Here is a 19,214-nt window from a genome sequence, read left to right on the forward strand (position 1 = left end):
AGGAGGAACTTTGTGTGTGATGCATTTGAATTGCTCGTTATGCTTCTGGCTGATGATGTAATTTTGTCTCCAGAAACATTTGTGGGATTTCCCAGTGACAGGCAGCTTTCTGGTCAGTCTCTGTGACAAACATCTTTCTGATTAATCCACGTGACAGGCAGCTTTCTGATCAGTGTATGTGACAAACATCTTTCTGATTAATCCATGTGACAGACAGCTTTCTGATCAATCTCTGTGACAAACATCTTTCTGATTAATCCATGTGACAGACAGCTTTCTGATCAATCTCTGTGACAAACATCTTTCTGATTAATCCATGTGACAGACAGCTTTCTGATCAATCTCTGTGACAAACATCTTTCCGATTAATTCATGCGACAGACAGCTTTCTGATCAATCTCTGTGACAAACATCTTTCTTATTAATCCATGTGACAGGCAGCTTTCTGATCAATCTCTGTGACAGAAACCAAGTTGATGTGCAACTGGGTGACGGCAGACAAACTACAATGCAGCAAGAGCAAGGGCGTTCACTTCGACAACGTCGTCTCAGATCGTCTGACGTTCACAGCGCCCCCTGCCGTTGACAAAGTGGGGGGGAAATATGTCTGCCAGATGGTGCCGTCTTCTGGCGATCACGTCCAGCCGTGTGACCTGACTTACAGCGGTGGGTTTCTGTCCCTGTTTCTGCCTGATTCTGTCTTGTCTCCGTGTCTCTGTTTCTGTCTTGTTTCTATCTCTGTCTGCATGTCTGTCACAACACACACACACACACACACACACACACACACACACACACACACACACACACACACACACACACACACACACACACACACAGTGAAAAAAACAACAACAAAACCCAAACAACAACAACAAAGGTATTTGTGATATCGATGGAAGCAGTCAATTGTTTTGATTAAATATCAGTAATTGGCTCGAGTAGGTAGAAAAAACGATAATACTAGTGAGCATCAAAGATGCTTAAAAAATGATACTCGATTGATCGAATGGTTGATACATTTGTGCAGAAACAGTTCTTCTTTAATCGTAAACTTTAGTGGAGTGTTAGCATACAGGTAACATCTCCTGGGGAGCGAGAGGATTTGAGCGCACTCGTTCGAAACCCACATTCGCCATTATTTTCTTCCCCTCCACTAGACCTTGAGTGGTGGTCAGGACGCTAGTCCTTCAGATGAGACGATAAACCGAGATCTCTTAGCGTACGTTAAAGAACCCACGGCAACAAAATGTTTGTCCCTGGCAAAATTCTGTAGGAAAATCCACTTTGATAGGAAAATAAGTACTCTTGCTGGCTGAAAAAAAAGGGTGGCACTCTCACTGTAGCAACGTGCTTTCCCAAGGCAGAACCGAACACAGAGAAGTCAGTTCTCACACAAGAGTAATATGATATGGTACCATACAATTCGATACGATACGATACGACGCGATGCGATTCAATACAATACGAATACAATGCGATACAATTATACAGATCTCATTGATTCCGACAATGCGTCCAATTCCATGAATTGAAATTTTTGGCGTATTTTGCTTCAAAATGGCATTAGTGAAACGGGACATGTCAAGCAGTCTGCTTTGTTTTTAAGACAGTAATGTGGGTCTTTTGCTTAATTTTTCAAACTTATTATGCCATCCTTATTGATGATCGATGTTTTATTAGAACAAGAAACAAACATTGATCGGATCTATAGGGACTACGCTTTGATAGTGTTTGTTCTTTTTTGTTTCTGGCCACTTTGTTTTCAAACACGTTGCCTTGTCACAAAATGACGCCAATTTTTTTCTACATTTTTTGTGACTTTCATCACATTTAAGACACAAAAAACAAAACATGTATACAAAACTGTTGCAGATAACTCTTTATTCAGTTGCAATCCTGGTAAAATGCAAAACATTTGAATAATCATTGTAAATACATGCTTGTGTTGAATGAGACTGAGAGACTTCCATTTACAACGATGTCTGGAGACCAACCATACGACCATACGTGTGTGTGTGTGTGTGTGTGTGTGTGTACATTTCTGTATTTCAGATCCACAGTTAGTGACCTGCAATATGCCCTCAGTGGTGAAAGGCCACAGGGCAGAGTTGACCTGTGACTTTGGGGTCAACATGCAGGATGAGGGTCAGCGGAAGGACATTTACATCGAGCGTCAGACTTCCAGTGGAAAGACAGGTGGGTTGAGGGTGGTGGTTAGTCCTTGAGAAGACAAAGGTTTGACACTGGTTGGTATTCAGTGTGACATAGTGGAAACACATCCGCCTTGTGAAGGAGGGAATCTGAGAGCAGAGGATTGGATCCCACACTCACCAGAATTTTCTTCTCCTCCACCAGACCTTGAGTGGTGGTCTGGACACACAAGTCCATCGTTTGAGACATTAAACTGAGGTCCTGTGTGCTGCATGCACTAAGAGCACGTAAAAGAACCCATGACAACAAAAGGGTAGTCACTGGCAAAATTGTTTTGAAAGATCCACATTGTTAGAAAGCAAAAACACTTGCAGACATGCAATTGGAGGAAAAACAATATAGGTGGTGCCTCACTGCAGTTACACACTGTCCACAGGGAGAGCAGCCCAAATTTCACACTGAAAAAAAGTCTGATATAAAAGAAACAACAACAACAATTCTTTATTGCCTATGGTTCTTGACATGTGAAACCCTGACATTGCCAATTTTCCATTGCCATTTGCCAAGGTTTAGGAAGTACCGTGTGTGTGTGTGTGTCTTTCTACATGTATGTATGCATTTTATATGTTTTTGTATGCTAGTGGGTATATATACATATATATTATATATTATATATATATGTATGTATGTATGTATGTATGTATGTATATAACTAGATACATATGCACGCACGCGCGCGCGCGCACACACACACACACACACACACACACACACACACACACACAATGTCTTTGTATGCCTGTTTTAGTGGAGATGTTTGTGTATATAACGTTAAGATGTAAAAATAAAAGAACTTAAGTTGAATTTCAAATTGTTTTGCACAGAATTTATTGCATATTGCATTCGGAATGGATACCCTGATTACAAGTGTAAGCCGCTGCCAGGCGTGACACGGTTGGACTTCTCCAACATCACTCGGTACCTGACGGTCGGTCTGTCCTCGGTCAGCCAGGAGGATGAAGGGGACTACATGTGCCAAGTTTCTGGTCATGACTGGCCGGCGCCAAAGACATGCGACTTTGCTCTGAAGAGTGAGTGTCTCTTCTTCCCTCTCTTTGGGAAATTATCTATCTTTTAGGCTCATATATGTAAAGTGAGTGAGTTTATTAGATAACCCTGATTCAGTTTGTGTGAATATGGGTGTGTACATATTGATGATAAAAATAGCTCAGCAGCACAGCAGCAAGTGACTTGCCAGCCACTCCAGGGGTCAAAGGTTGACCTATGCTAATTAGGCTGTAACATGGATGGCTGTGTCTGTGACACTGGGTCACGACGTCGCTTGTGGAAATTTTTGAAGGTCGGAACGGCAATACTCGTTGTTCATATAAAACCAGTTGGAAACGGACGACGGAAATAGCCGTTGTTAGTATCGAGTGAGTTAAGCCGTGTGTCCTCACTTATAGCAGTGAGTTTCTGTCCCTGTTTCTGCTCGTTTCTGTCGGTCTCTGTCTCTGTCTCTTTCTGCCACCCTGTCTCTGTCTCTTATTCGGTCTGTTTCCATCTCTCTATTGTATCTATCTTTCTCTCAGATGATGCACTGGTACCATTGATGGACTGTAGAACATGCATGTTCAAAGACATGGGTATGGCCAGTTTCAGAGACATAGATATGGCCACTGTTTCAGAGACATATGCATGGCCACTGTGTCAGAGACTTAGATATGGCCACTGTTCAGAGACATGGATGTTTCTACTGTTTCAGAGACATGGGTATAACCATTGTTTCCGAGACATGGTTATGGCCATTGTTTCCGAGACATAGATATGGCCATTGTTTCAGAGACATGGGTATGGCCCCTGTTTCAGAGACATGGGTATGGCCACTGTTTCAGATACATAGATATAACCACTGTTTTAGTGACACAGTCATGGCCACTGTTTCAGAGATATAGTTATGGCCGATGTGTCAGAAATATAGGTATGGCCATTATTTCAGAGACATGGGTGTGTCCATTGTTTCAGAGACATGCAAGACCACTGTTTCAGAGACATAGTAATGACCATTGTTTCAGAGACATAGATATGGCCACTGCTTCAGAGATATGGGTATGGCCACTGTGTCAGAGACATAGATCTGGCCATTGTTTCCGAGACATAGATATGGCCATTGTTTCAGAGACATGGGTATGGCCATTGTTTCAGAGACATGGGTATGGCCACTGTTTCAGAGACATTGGTATGGCCACTGTTTCAGAGACATAGATATGGCCACTGTTTCAGAGACATTGGTATGGGCACTGTTTCAGAGACATCGATATGGCCACTGTTTCAGAGACATTGGTGTGGCCACAGTTGCATAGACATTGGTATGGGCACTGTTTCAGAGACATGGATATGGCCACTGTTTCAGAGGCATGGGTCTGGCCACTGTTTCAGAGACATTGATATGGTCACTGTTTCAGTTCAGAGACATTGGTATGGTCATTGTTTCAGAGACATTGGTATGGTCATTGTTTCAGAGACATGGGTATGGCCACTGTTTCAGACACATGGGTATGGCCACTGATTCAGAGACATAGTAATGGCCATCTATCCGTCTTCTGTCTCCTTTTTTGTTCCATCGTTCTTCTTTTGAATCATTTGTTAGGTTATTTTTTGTTTAGTTATTGTATTGCATTGCATTGCATTGCATTGCATTGTATCTTTTACTTTATGGTACCTTCCTTTATATCCGACAGATGAAGTCCGGACAACAACACAATTGCCTGACTTCCCAGAAGAGGATGAGCGTGATGTGACACGCCTCATAGGTAAACATCACACACCTTATCTTGTCTTGTCTTGTACTGCACTGCATGTTATTGTACAATGTTGACTGCTTTACATAGCATCATATCATATCGACTCGAATCGTATCATACTATATAATACTGTATGTATCATGTTGCTTATTATATATAGTGTAATGCCGAGTTTTACCACATTGAAATCAGTTTGCGTCGTAAAGCGTTGCTTTGTTGAGTATTAGTATTTGTTCTTATTGCTCTGTACAGTGGCTCATTCTTCATTCATTCAATCAATCATATAACTGAACAATTGGCAAATCAATTAATTTGTTATCTCTATCTTTTACGTATTTATTTATTTATTTGATGTGTAGAAAAGATAGACGCCAAAGCCATGTGGGTATTGGTCCTGGGAATTTGTGCACTGAGTGTTAATACCATCGTCGTCGTCGTCTTCATCATCTATATCTGCTGCCAAAGGTGAGAGTCAGACCCTGTGAGCATGATGCCGTAAAGAGATACTGCTTACCTCTCCCACATTAGATACTGCTTACCTCTCCCACATTAGATACTGCTTACCTCTCCCACATTAGATACTGACTGCTTACCTCTCCCACATTAGATACTGCTTACCTCTCCCACATTAGATACTGCTTACCTCTCCCACATTAGATACTGCTTACCTCTCCCACATTAGATACTGCTTACCTCTCCCACATTAGATACTGACTGCTTACCTCTCCCACATTAGATACTGACTGCTTACCTCTCCCACATTAGATACTGCTTACCTCTCCCACATTAGATACTGCTTACCTCTCCCACATTAGATACTGCTTACCTCTCCCACATTAGATACTGCTTACCTCTCCCACATTAGATACTGACTGCTTACCTCTCCCACATTAGATACTGCTTACCTCTCCCACATTAGATACTGCTTACCTCTCCCACATTAGATACTGCTTACCTCTCCTACATTAGATACTGACTGCTTACCTCTCCCACATTAGATACTTACTGCTTACCTCTCCCACATTAGATACTGCTTACCTCTCCCACATTAGATACTGCTTACCTCTCCCACATTAGATACTTACTGCTTACCTCTCCCACATTAGATACTGCTTACCTCTCTCACATGAGATACGTGCTGTTTACTTCTCCCACATTAGATACTGACTGCTTACCTCTCCCACATTAGATACAGCTTACCTCTCCCACATTAGATACTTACTGTTTACCTCTCCCACATGAGATACTTACAAAGTGTACCGGGGTCACAAGGAATATTTGGGGGGATAGCAGCCTACATAACAAGATGTAAACATCAATCGAAAATCATACACAAACACAGATACAGTAAAAATTAGGATACACACAAGTGCATGTCAATATAAAAACTTGTGCATACTCACACATCTACGCACTGCACACACGCACACGCACACACACACATACACACACATAAGTTTGAACAGAAGGTGCATATTACATGTGGATGGGGCTGATGACTAGATCTTCAGGTATATGGTTGTTGATTGCACAGTTCTATTTATCATACTGGATTTGTTCGAGAGACAGGGCATTGACTGCTTTGGGGGAAAAGCTGTTGGCGAAGCGATTGGTTTTCGTCCTTATACTTCTGTACCGTCGACCAAAGGGGAGCATCTCGAAAATCCCAAAAGCTGGATGTGATTCGTCCTGGCTGATTGACTTTGCTTTTTTGAGTAGCCGCTTATGATATATGTCTTCTAGAGAAGGTAGATCAGCCCCAGTAATCATGGTGGCAGTTTTTACGATCCTGTAAAGGGCTGCAACTTCTGCCTTGGAAATGTTTCCGTACCAAACAGTAATAGCGAAGGTTAGTGCAATGACTGCTCGGTAGAAATCAACCATGATTTCTTCTTCTTCTTTTTTTAAATTCCGAATTTTTTGAGGCGCCGAAGAAAGTACAGGCACTGTTGAGCTTTCTTAACAATTTTTTCCATATTTTTCTCCCATTTCAAACCGTTGGAAGTATCAGTCCAAGAAATCTAAAGTCGCTGATGATCTCTACTTGTTTGTCTTTAATGACAAGTGGTAAGGGGTCAGATCTGGTCTCCCTGAAATCTAAAATTATTTTTTGGGGTTTTGATACGTTGAGTTCTAAGTTGTTTTGATCACATGATGCTGGCTGATACACGTCTTAAATGGCAGGGTAACCAGACGGATTCCATGGTGCAGACGAGAAGGAGCAGAGGAGAAAGGAAAGGTTGGGAATGGAGAGCTGCCAGGCAATGCCATGACGACTCTAACTAGCTCTCAGTGCCACGGGACCAAGACAGCAGCGGTGGATGCGAGACAGGTCGGTCACCATAGAGCACACTCTGTACGTTGCTGCTCGTACTCTTCTTGTCTTTTTTTTTCTTTTTTTTTTGCCTTGTACTTATTGTTTTTGTTGTCGTTGACATTGGTTCTGTTGTTATCATTGGTTCTGTTGTTGTTGTTGTTGTTGTTGCTGTTTTCATTGGTTCTTTTGTTGTTGTCATTGGTTCTCTTGTTGTTGTTGTTGTTATTAGTTCTCTTGTTGTTGTTGTCATTGGTTCTGTTGTTGTCATTGGTTTTGTTGTTGTTGTTGTCATTGGTTCTGTTGTTGTCATTGGTTCTGTTGTTGTCATTGGTTTTGTTGTTGTCATTGGTTCTGTTGTTGTTGTTGTTGTCATTGGTTCTGTTGTTGTCATTGGTTCTGTTGTTGTTGTTGTTGTCATTGGTTCTGTTGTTGTTGTCATTGGTTCTGTTGTTGTTGTTGTCATTAGTTCTGTTGTTGTTGTCATTGGTTCTGTTGTTGTCATTGGTTCTGTTGTTGTTGTTGTCATTGGTTCTGTTGTTGTTGTTGTCATTGGTTCTCTTGTTGTTGTTGTCATTAGTTCTGTTGTTGTCATTGGTTCTGTTGTTGTTGTTGTCATCGGTTCTGTTGTTGTTGTTGTTGTCATTAGTTCTGTTGTTGTCATTGGTTCTGTTGTTGTTGTCATTGGTTCTGTTGTTGTTGTTGTTGTCATTAGTTCTGTTGTTGTCATTGGTTCTCTTGTTGTTGTTGTTGTCATTGGTTCTGTTGTTGTTGTTGTTGTCATTAGTTCTGTTGTTGTCATTGGTTCTCTTGTTGTTGTTGTTGTCATTGGTTCTGTTGTTGTTGTTGTTGTCATTAGTTCTGTTGTTGTCATTGGTTCTGTTGTTGTTGTTGTCATTAGTTCTGTTGTTGTTGTCATTGGTTCTGTTGTTGTCATTGGTTCTGTTGTTGTTGTTGTTGTCATTGGTTCTGTTGTTGTTGTTGTTGTCATTAGTTCTGTTGTTGTTGTCATTGGTTCTGTTGTTGTCATTGGTTCTGTTGTTGTTGTTGTTGTCATTGGTTCTGTTGTTGTCATTGGTTCTGTTGTTGTTGTTGTCATTGGTTCTGTTGTTGTTGTCATTGGTTCTCTTGTTATTGTTGTCATTGGTTCTGTTGTTACTGTTCTTCTCCTCCTTCCTCGTTCGCCTCCCGTTAGATGAGCAGCCTGGTGTCCTCGATGAAGGCTGCCGTCTGTCGCAGCTCCTCCAGGGTGCCGTACAGCTTGGCTTCCACTGCTGTCGGTGTTGGCCAGCACTTCCTCCTGGATGCTGCATGCGTCCTACAGTTTTGAAGGATGTGGTCGATTGTCATTGGTCCCTCACCACAAGGGCACTCACCACTCTGTCCAATGCCAAATGTTGTTATTGTTATCATTGTTTTGTTTTTTGTTGTTGTTGCTGTTACTGGTTCTGTGGTTGTTGTCTTTGTTGTTGTCATTGGTTCTGTTGTTGTTGTTGTTGCCATGGTTTCTGTTGTTATTGGTTGTTGTTGTTGTCATTGGTTCTGTTGTTATTGGTTCTGTTTTTGTTGTCATTGGTTGCTGTTGTCAATGGTTATGTTGTTGTTGTTGTCATTCGTTCTGTTGTCGTTGTTGTCATTCGTTCTGCTGTTGTTGTTGTCATTGGTTCTGATGTTGTTTTGTTGGTGATGGTGGTGTTGGTTCTGTTGTTATTGTTACTGTTACTGTTCTTCATCTGCTTGTTTCTTCTTCTTCTTCTTCTCTCTCTCTCTCCTATATTTTTTCTTTTTTTTCCTTTTGAAAAAAAAAATTCCATTGATGGCTTGATGTAAAAAAAGCAATTGTTGCTTTTTCAATTTATCATCATGAAATGTGACTTGACACAACCACCACAAAACAAAACACTGCCCCCCCCCCCCCACACACACACACATACAATAGCAACAGCAGAAGCTGCAGTGACCGAAGTGGGTAATTCCTGAAAGAGCTGAGCAGTCACCCACTTAAGGCTTGCTGCAGAATGTTTAACGTACGGAGCTGTGTATGCATTCACAGGTAAGTCAGGGTCCCTCTGGTGACGTCACGCATGATGACGTCAGGGGAGACGATCAGAAGACCCCGGCAAAGAAGAGGGGATGGTTTAGGGTGAGTGAACAGTGATCTTGACAAACCTCAGAACCTTAATGTAAATGCATTCTGAAAGGACCGGAACTACAATAAGAACAATAAGAGAAAGACGTACAGTTTTGTTGGTTTGTGTGTGTGTGTGTGTGTGTGTGTGTGTGTGTGTGTGTGTGTGTGTGTGTGTGTGTTGTGTTGAGTTGTTTTCCTTCTTTCTTTTTTTTTCTTTTTTTTTAAAATTAAATATGCCGAACTGAAGAAGAACAATTGTTCGAAATAGAACTTCGTACCCACCACATTCATGATAATTATGTCAAGACTCAAGGTGGGTCATAAAGTCGCAAATAACATTAAAAAAACAACAACAGAAAAACCTAGACAGAGAGAGTGAGAGGGTGTGTGTGTGTGTGTGTGTGTACCGTGCTTCTCTTTCAGTCAATATGATTTTGTGTGAAACCATCATGTATGTGTAATATATGTTGCATGGTCTTGTAAGTGTTTGAACATGCCATTGGGAAGAAGTCAGATTAAAAAAGAGAAGAAAAAAAAAGAATATGAAAAAAAAGAAAGAAAAGACAACAGAAAGGAGAAAAAATGATGATGGAAGGAAAAAAAAAGACAAAAAAACAAAAAGAAAGAAAGAAAAATAGTAGAACCTTCCAAGGATGCTGAAACTATCCTGCTCATTTGCAGAACTTTTACGCATCCACTGATTTCTCCTTTTACAGAAAAAACCTCTCTCCGCCCCCCTCCTCCCCCCCCCCCTGTGTATGCATTGGGTTTTTTTTGTTGATATTGTTTGTTGTTTTGCATTTTATGTTATTTCACTTTGTTTATGTTGGAGTGATGGCCCAGAGGTAACGCGTCCGCCAAGGAAGCGAGAGAATCTGAGCGTGCTGGTTCGAATCACGGCTCAGCCGCCGATAATTTCTCCCCCTCCACTAGACCTTGAGTGGTGGTCTGGACGCTAGTCATTCAGATGAGACTATAAACCGAGGTCCCGTGTGCAGCATGCACTTAGCGCACGTAAAAGAACCCACGGCAACACACGAGTTGTTCCTGGCAAAATTCTGTAGAAAAATCCGCTTCGATAGGAAAAACAAAAACAAAAAAACACACAAAAAACTGCATGCAGGAAAAAAAAATGGGTGGCGCATTTCACACAGAGAAATCTGTGTGGTAAAAAGAAATACAAATACGAATACAACGTTGTTGTGTTACGTTGTTTATTTCGTCAGACAAAGCTCACTTAACTGCACTCTTTTCATTGTGATAATTATAACTCTCTGTGTGTGTGTGTGTTTGTGTGTGTGAGAGAGAGAGAGAGAGAGAGAGAGAGAGAGAGAGAGAGATTTTCAACATCATTATCATCATAATCATACAGAATCTCTTCAAACGTTCACGTGACGATGTGGAGAAGACAGGGGGAGGTGATCAGCCGTTAATGACAATGACAGAGTCAACACAGATTGAACCTGTGGTCACTGTGAGTTGTCTTTTCCTTCAGTCTGTTTGATTGTCAACACGTCTGTCTGTATCTTCTTCTCCTTGTCTTTTTCCTGTTGTTGTGCTCTCGTTGTTGTTGTTGGTGGTGGTGGTGGTGGTGGTGGCGGAGGTGGTTGTGGTAGAAGAAAAGACTAGGAGAAATTATGTACTCGTTAAACACACACACACACACACACACACACACACACACACACACACACACACACTTAAAATATATATCTATCAGTTGTTGTGTTGGTGTTGTTGATTTTGTAGTTGTCATTGGCACTGTTGTTGCTGTCGGTGTTGTTTGTGTTGCTATCGTTATCACTCAGCTGTCAGATCCTAAGTGAGAATAACGGCCTGCGAGAGCAGAAAGCGATGTTGTCATAGCGTTGAATTGTTTTTCTCGTCATTTACGGTGACGGGTGTCCAATATTACACGTTACAATATTTGACCCCTCTGACCTCAAATCTGACCGACTGTTTTCCAAGGTCATACGTTGAATGAAACCCCCGTAACTCCATTTCCGTTTATTGCGCTGTGAAGATCACGTGACTGACGTGGAACTGGACTTGCAAGCGTGACGTCATAATATCTGGAAGTTAAAGATGTGACGAATGGCCTTGACCTTTACAGCGAGGTTGTGTGTCAGCTTTAGACCAGCTTGTTTTGTCAGATGCGTCACAGAAACCAGCTGAGGTGGTCCTGCTGGTCACTTTTTATTTCCTTTCTTTCTGATCATTTATGCTTCTTTTTTTTTCAATTAATCTCAACAGCAGGAACATCATCAGCAATAACAGCTTAAAGAGCAGAACTACAAGCAGCAGCAGCAGCAACAGCAGAAGCTGTAGTGAAAGAAAGAAGGGAGTAACTCATAAATGAGCTAATCAGCTTGCCGAAGAATGTTTAACGTGCAGAGACTAGGTGTGTGCAGCCACGGGAAGGTAGGGGTTCCCCTGGTGACGTCACGCCTTATGATCCAATCTGTTGTGTATGCCTTGGTGGTGAACCACATTGAGAAGCCATGGAAGTATTTCTTCAGCATTTCCCTGATGTTCGTTGGTACATGGTACATCTCGAGAGCCAATTGGATCATCTCATGAGGAACTGTCCCGTACGCATTTGCCAGATCCAGCCATGTCTAGGTTCTTTTTCTCTGCCTTTACTCTTTGGATCGCATCCCAAATCATTGTGGCATGTTCTACACAGCCAGGAACAACTGGGATGCCGCCTTTCTGGACTGACACATCCAGGTACTCATTTTCTGTGAGGTATTTTGTCAGTCTTGCAGCCATGACAGAGAAGAAGATTTTTCCTTCTCATTCAGAACTGCTGATGGTACTTGAATTCTGCTCTTTCGGGATGTACACGCCATCTGCTATCATCCACTGGTCGCTGATCTTCAGGTTTCTCCACGCTGATCTTATCACTCTGTGGAGCTACTCAAGGACTTTAGGACATTTCTTGTACAGCAGGTACGGTATTCCGTTTGACCTGGTGAAGATTTCTTGACCACTTTCTGTACTTCCTCAAGGGTTGGTTGTTTATGCTGAACTTCTTCTCTGGTTTCCTGTTGTGAACCAAACCCTTGAGATCTAGTGGTTTCTTCCTTCGCAGATCGGAATACGTTTTCCTGAGATGCTGTTCAAGTGTTTCTTTGTCCACTGTGAGTGTCCCAGATTTGGGCTACTCGAACAGTTTCATGGCGAGCTGAAAGGGTTCTTGGAAGAAGCTGTCTTGTGTCTTTTTCTTTTTGTTCCTTTTTCTCCTTGCTGATCCAGCTTTACTGAGGGCACTGTGCTTTGCTTTCAGGTCTTTCCAAAGTTTCTGTAGGCCCTGCTTCTCAAATTCTGAAGCAGTCTTCATCCTTTTATTTAGCTTTCTTTTTGCATTTCAGATCTTGTCCATTTCTCGTTGTCCCATGGATTTTTGAGGAGGTGTTCTTGTCTTTGGTTCTTTCACTCCATAGGTTTCCCGACAGGATGCGTACACGATATCTCCGTAGGTGGCTAACTTGTGTTCCAAGGTGCTCTTTCCTATCAGCGCATCAAGTTTTCGGATTATTTTCTGGTCCAGCTCCTCCCATTCCGTTTTTGCACTTCCAGGTGGCAAGTTTAGTTTCTGGCGTTTGGCTTCAAGATCTTGTACAAATGATTCGTCTTAATTATCAGCGTGGATGTACTTGGCACTGTGGTTTGAATCCTGGCCTTGGTTTTCCAACGCCTTATCTGCTGGTGACGTGCGCTGCTGAGCAATTGTCAGATTCTTCGTACAACCCTTTTTCGTCCTGTGGATCTTCATGCCATGCTCAGTGGAGAATTTCTGCCCACAGACACATGGGAATTCCATCGATTCTGAAATCGTAGTACGTTTACCATTTCCAGTCATGATTCTGTTGGCGTCAATGGATTCATCATCTCTCCCCCTTTCAGTGAATCCTGGGAACATCTCATCTTTAAGCAACACGTAGCAATTGATCATGCGTAAGGTGGGCTGCCAACCCACGGAACCCGAGTCTAGTCTTTCCCATTGTCACTCGGTCTTTGCCGAACGTCATTCAGACTGTTCCTGAAAGTCAATGGCTTACCCATGTCTCAGTGATAACAAACTCAAGGGAGAGCTAGACAGTATATATACATATCTCCGTGTAGTGCTTTGAACTTATTCTTTCATTGTGTGGACTACTTCAGTCTCTAACTCTCTCAACAGGCAGTTGGTTAATGTTAACTTCGTAAAAGGTACAGCTGTATTTAACAGGTGATATCTTACAAGTCGTCCAGTGATATTTTACATTTGCATTCTTTAAACAATCCGTAATTGTATGTATATATGTCTCTCTCTCTCTCTCTCTCTCTCTCTCTCTCTCTCTCTCTCTCTCTCTCTCTATATATATATATATATATATATATATATATATATATATATATATATAGACAGCTAGTTAGATATGAATTCTGTACACTGCAGAGAAGAGGCGCCGTAGCAGAATCGGTTCCTATGGACTTCTGATCCATGTTCAGTACTTATATATATATAAGGAAAAAAATCTTCAGTGTCTAAGTAAATAAATCACTGTTGACAATATTGGTCTTTTAGGCTCAGTATAACTTTTGTCTTCTATGATATTAATTTTGTCCAGATGTCAGCAGAGGCTGGCGATACTGAGAAGGGGAAGAAGAAAGGAAGCAAGAAGGAAAGGAAGGAGCGGAAGTCAATCGAAAAGCAGAGGCTTAAGTAGACAGGGAAAGAAAGAAACAGGATGGAGAGAACGGTAAAGAAAAGATGAAGAACAAAGAAAAGTGAGCCCCAGAGCTGGGGAGACGAAGGAAGGAAGGAGGGAATGAAACACGGGATGAAGAAGCGGACACTGGTGATGATTATTCAATGTAATCCATTTTTCATCTTGCTATAATGTGTAATGTTAAATGATTCAGAGGCTGAAACTGTACAAAACTGATTGAAACTCTTTTGTACTTAGAATAGAATCTCGTCTTCTTTTTAGTTTTTGGAATGGTAACATGAGGATTTCCTTTCTTTTTTCTTTTTTTTCTTCTTTTTTTGGGGGGGGAGGGGTGTGTGTGTGGGAGGGGGGGATGTGGGGGGTGGGGGCTTTTTATACGATCATGCTTTACATCCGTCAGTAATTTCAGTACTTGTAATTTGAATTCTGTCTATTGCAGCTGGCTTGTCTTTTAAGCCTTTTGTATCATAATCCATCACTGTATTTCAGACATTGACTCTTTTGTCTTCAAGTGAAACATACGTTTAGACATCCCATTTTGCGAGACTTGTGTTTCTTTTTGTATATTGGAGATCTTTTTTTTCCTATGGGTGATAACTCATATTTGCTTGCATTAAAGTATAGATTCCAGGAATATGACCATTCTTTTGTAACGCAAATCTACTTTCGCAATTCATCATCATTACTAATTTTGTTGCGTAGTCGTATATTTTTGTCCCCTGAAAAATGTTTTTCCTTTTTGCTGAATCTGGTGGGTCATAGATGAATATTGAAAACACTGTGGGTCCCAATAGGATTCCCTGTGAAATGCCACTCAGAACTTCTGCACACGTACAGTTAGACTTCCCCACTCCCACTCTTACCTGACCCTTGACTGCCTGGATAAAAACAGTAGAAAATGGTATTTCAAGTAATGAATCAATATCCAAAGCAATCAACCATCGTCAGGAGATGTACAACTCTTGATCAAATGTGTGAATTTCCAGCCTTCAAAAGTTATTTTCCATCTTTTGATGTCATCAGTGACGTCACTTTGGACGTGAGTGCTACGTCCTAGAGCAGTCAAGGCAGTCTTTGTTTGTCACTGAGGTTTCAAGCTATTTTAAAACCAACCTGTACTGAGTGATGGCACGTGAGACAGTGGTCTCTCAGGCTCAAACACGTTGTTCAGGAAAGAGACAAAAAATTCGTGCTTTCAGCTTTACAAGATCAAAGGGATGGCTTTTACATGGAAGGGGATGGAGAAAGGAGAGTTATTTTAGTCCACCAGAAGGGGGTCAAAGTGTACTGGACAGTGAAACTGATGTGAGTGACAGGGGAAGGGGGAGGGGCAGTAGATGTGGCAAGTGACAGGCAGTTGGAATGGAGAGGGTGATTGGTGGTGAATATGTTAATGAACCACTGGCTGTTGAAACAGACGAAGGGGTTGTTTGATTGATGTTTCTTTTCCAACACTTCCACCATACATGGGGCAAGACACACACAGACAAAAGTTACAAAGCATGATAGACCACGCCCCCCCCCCTCTCCCCACCCCCAACCCGCCCCCCACCCCCACCCCACCCCCTGACTTCCACCCTCAAGTTGAAGTGAGTTTCCCTATAGTTTATAGACTAAGAGGCTCTTGTTCATTCATCATTTACATTCTAATGGGATTCCCAGAGTGAGTTTTGTGGAAACAGTGCTTTTTTCATGACTGGTTTAGACTTCACCTATATACATTTTACACCACCCTCACATTTTACGTCATGAAAAAATATTTATTACTTCCTGCTGTAAAGAAAGCATTGTAGAAGTGAGAGCTTTGAAACATTGTGCTGTCCTTATTCAATATCTCAACTATTGTGTGTCCAATTTTTTGACACTGTGTTTTGTCGTTATTTTTATTTATTTATTTTTTTAACCAATACAAACGCCCAGTACTCAGAGGAACGCAGGCTTACAAATCTCCCAGTAGGGAATGAGTTAAATAGAATTCCTCAAACGTCGTTTGAAGGAAGGGTTTTGCTTCGCCTTTGGTGCCGAGCTTTGGAAGGAGAAGGGTCGCCAATCCAGCAAGCGAGCTGTTGGGTGCCCTCTTGGACAGTCGTGGGGTTCGATTCTTGTGTGACCCCCTTCTGCCTCTGTGTGGGTCTGTGTTCTGTGTTCTCTCCTGGGCCAGTGGTGTGCCTGATTCCTGGTGACAGGTGAGGGGGGAGTTGTATAGTTTGTCCTCGTGGTGTTAGCGTTGTAACTTGACATATGTTGGTTTTGGGTGTGTATAATGTTAAGGGAGGTGTTTTATCAAACATCTTTTAAATCCAGTATTCTTTTATTTCTAAATATTTTGGGATAATTGATAAGGTTGTGTTTAGGGTTGTTTTGCTATGTATTCAGCTCGAGTTGTTTCCGATTTATTTCCTTTGTGAACTGTGTCCAACTGCAGCCTAAGATTTCCAAAACGTTTGTGTGGTGTTTGAAATGTGATTGGTAGATTGCAATGTTGGCTCATTGAGTTTTGTTTCGGTAGTTTGAAACCACAAGGATAGATACCGACATTTTGTCATTTAGGGTAAATGTCTCTTTTGGATTGCAAGCGAGTTTAACTCCTTCATTACTGGATAAATCGTAAACATTTCATGTACTTTTGGCGTTCATAGCGTTGTGTGAAATTGACTGTACATAATAAGATAACCAATTATTCCCTTAGTGCATTCCGTATCACTCCAGGAAGGGGGAGGGGGTACTTCATAATGTGTTTGAGCATAGTCTACAGAGATATGGGAGTCTTGTTACAGATTTGTTCCCTGCGATTTATTCCTGTGGGTTCCCCCTGACTGCCACCCCGACGGGACTCCAGGATTCACCTTTTCATCATTCCACTTCATCCCTGTCCGTTCCAAACTCCCTCACTCCCACTCCTTTCCCCGACCCCCATATTTTCCAACGTCCTCACCCACAGTCCCTCATCCCGTTCCACCCTCTCCAATTCTGCAGGCGTACGACTAAAGCCAGTTCAGTGATGCTGGCCTTCAACAGATGAACTTGATTTAGGTTCAAGCGAACTGACTTTTTTTTTTCGTGTAGATCTGTGCTGCCGTTACTAGGGCTTACTGTGTCGTGTCATGCTACTATGGTGTAACTAAAGAGTGTTGCTGTAGTTAAGTGTTTAAATTTGTGTGTCTGGACCAGGATATTCAAAGTGTACAACAGTAAAGAATTGAGCTGATTTATCTATGTCTGTGTTTTGTGTTGTCGGGGTGTTAGTTAGTATGGGAAGGTGCAGGGGGTTCATGGGCAACCCCTTATGGGTTGTGACAGTTTGTAAGTGTTGCTTTTGGAAGCAGTTTTCACGAAACCATTTCAGCGTCTGTGTACATAAGTATTGATTATGGATCAAATACTGACATCGTCTCCAAACCAACAAAAGTGCAGACTTCTTTAAAATGAACCAATGTCTTTTGGGTCTTTCCAAAAAATAGCAGACTGAAGGAATATACTGGCTGGGCTCATGACTAACGTGAGGTGAATGGGGATATTTGTGATTTACCTTGATAGTGCGTGCATATGTGTATGTGTGTGTGAAGGGTGTGAGTAGCTTCGTAGATGTTTGTCTGTACCTTCTGTGTTATTTCTCTGCCTGTTGCTCTCAGACAAGGCCTGACTAAGCGCGTTGGGTTACGCTGCTGGTCAAGCATCTGCTTGGCAGATGTGGTGTAGCGTATATGGATTTGTCCGAACGCAGTGACGCCTCATTGAGCTACTGAAACTGAAATCTCAAACAACTCATCTACCTTTAAAGCAACTCTTAAAAACTTATCTCTTAAAAAAATACTTGTCATAACTCAAATAGTGCTGTTGTCTCAGGCCTATGGCAATGTGAGTGTGTGTGATGGGAGAGTAGAGAGAATGGGGGTGGGTAGATAGGTGGTGGTGGTGTGGGTCGAAAGGGAGAATGACCCGATTTTTACCCCTTTTACCTTTTCTATCCAAAATTTTATTTTACAATTTTTACAAAATCTATGGCATGCAGATTACAATTATGTTCCTTTTTACATGTATGTATTTTAAGTGAAAATTGCTGTCATCTCAGCCGTTTAATCATGTGTGTGTCTGTGCGTGTGTGTTAGTGTGAGTGTTGGAGTGTAACAGTTGTAGTACTGATAGTACGTTACTTTGTGAGTTTTATGCATTGTGTTTTTATAATACTAGTGACTCTGTTTTATGTTTCTACTACTTTTTATATGCTTTCTTGTTTCACTTTAGGTACTGGATTGTAAAGCGCTTAGAGCTTGCTTATGCTTGTATTACAGCTCTATGTAAAAGTAAAATATTATTATTATTAATGGGATTTACGTCGTGTGTGTGTGTGTGTGTGCGTGCGTGTGTGTGTGTGTGCGTGCGTGTGTGTGTGTGTGTGTGTGCGTGCATGTGTGTGTGTGTTTATGTGTCCCTGCAACAAACGTATTCATTGAAAGTGCACTGAGAGGCTGCAAAGTGCTATACACATGTATTACCATTATCATTATATGAAAGTCACAAGGGCAAACAAATAGACAACAGACGAATTGTACAAGTCAACACACACACACACACACACACACACACACACACACACACACACACACACACTCTATACTTTCAGCACATTGTAATGTTGAGAAGTCAAGAACAACTCACTTCCTATACTTCCAACACAGAACAACTCACTTCCTATACTTCCTACACAGAACAACTCACTTCCTATACTTCCTACACAGAACAACTCACTTCCTATACTTCCTACACAGAACAACTCACTTCCTATACTTCCTACACAGAACAACTCACTTCCTATACTTCCTACACAGAACAACTCACTTCCTATACTTCCTACACAGAACAACTCACTTCCTATACTTCCTACACAGTACAACTCACTTCCTATACTTCCAACACAGAACAACTCACTTCCTATACTTCCAACACAGAACAACTCACTTCCTATACTTCCTACACAGAACAACTCACTTCCTATACTTCCAACACAGAACAACTCACTTCCTATACTTCCTACACAGTACAACTCACTTCCTATACTTCCTACACAGAACAACTCACTTCCTATACTTCCT

The 19,214-nt window shown here is 41.6% G+C and overlaps 1 protein-coding gene across 1 annotated transcript; it reads left to right on the forward strand.

The window, feature by feature from the left end:
- Positions 1-461: 461 nt before the first annotated feature.
- On the forward strand, positions 462-18,455 carry LOC143291764 (uncharacterized). Its single transcript, XM_076601904.1, has 9 exons — positions 462-666; positions 2,056-2,199; positions 3,039-3,245; positions 4,896-4,967; positions 5,318-5,423; positions 7,143-7,290; positions 9,326-9,415; positions 10,776-10,877; positions 14,020-18,455. Exons 1-9 carry the CDS (start codon positions 477-479, stop codon positions 14,116-14,118), a joined length of 1,158 nt encoding a protein of 385 aa, XP_076458019.1. The 5' UTR covers positions 462-476; the 3' UTR covers positions 14,119-18,455.
- The last annotated feature ends 759 nt before the right edge of the window (positions 18,456-19,214 follow it).

This window comes from Babylonia areolata, chromosome 17 (genome assembly GCF_041734735.1).
Source record: "Babylonia areolata isolate BAREFJ2019XMU chromosome 17, ASM4173473v1, whole genome shotgun sequence".
NCBI classification, from domain to species: Eukaryota; Metazoa; Mollusca; class Gastropoda; order Neogastropoda; family Buccinidae; genus Babylonia; species Babylonia areolata.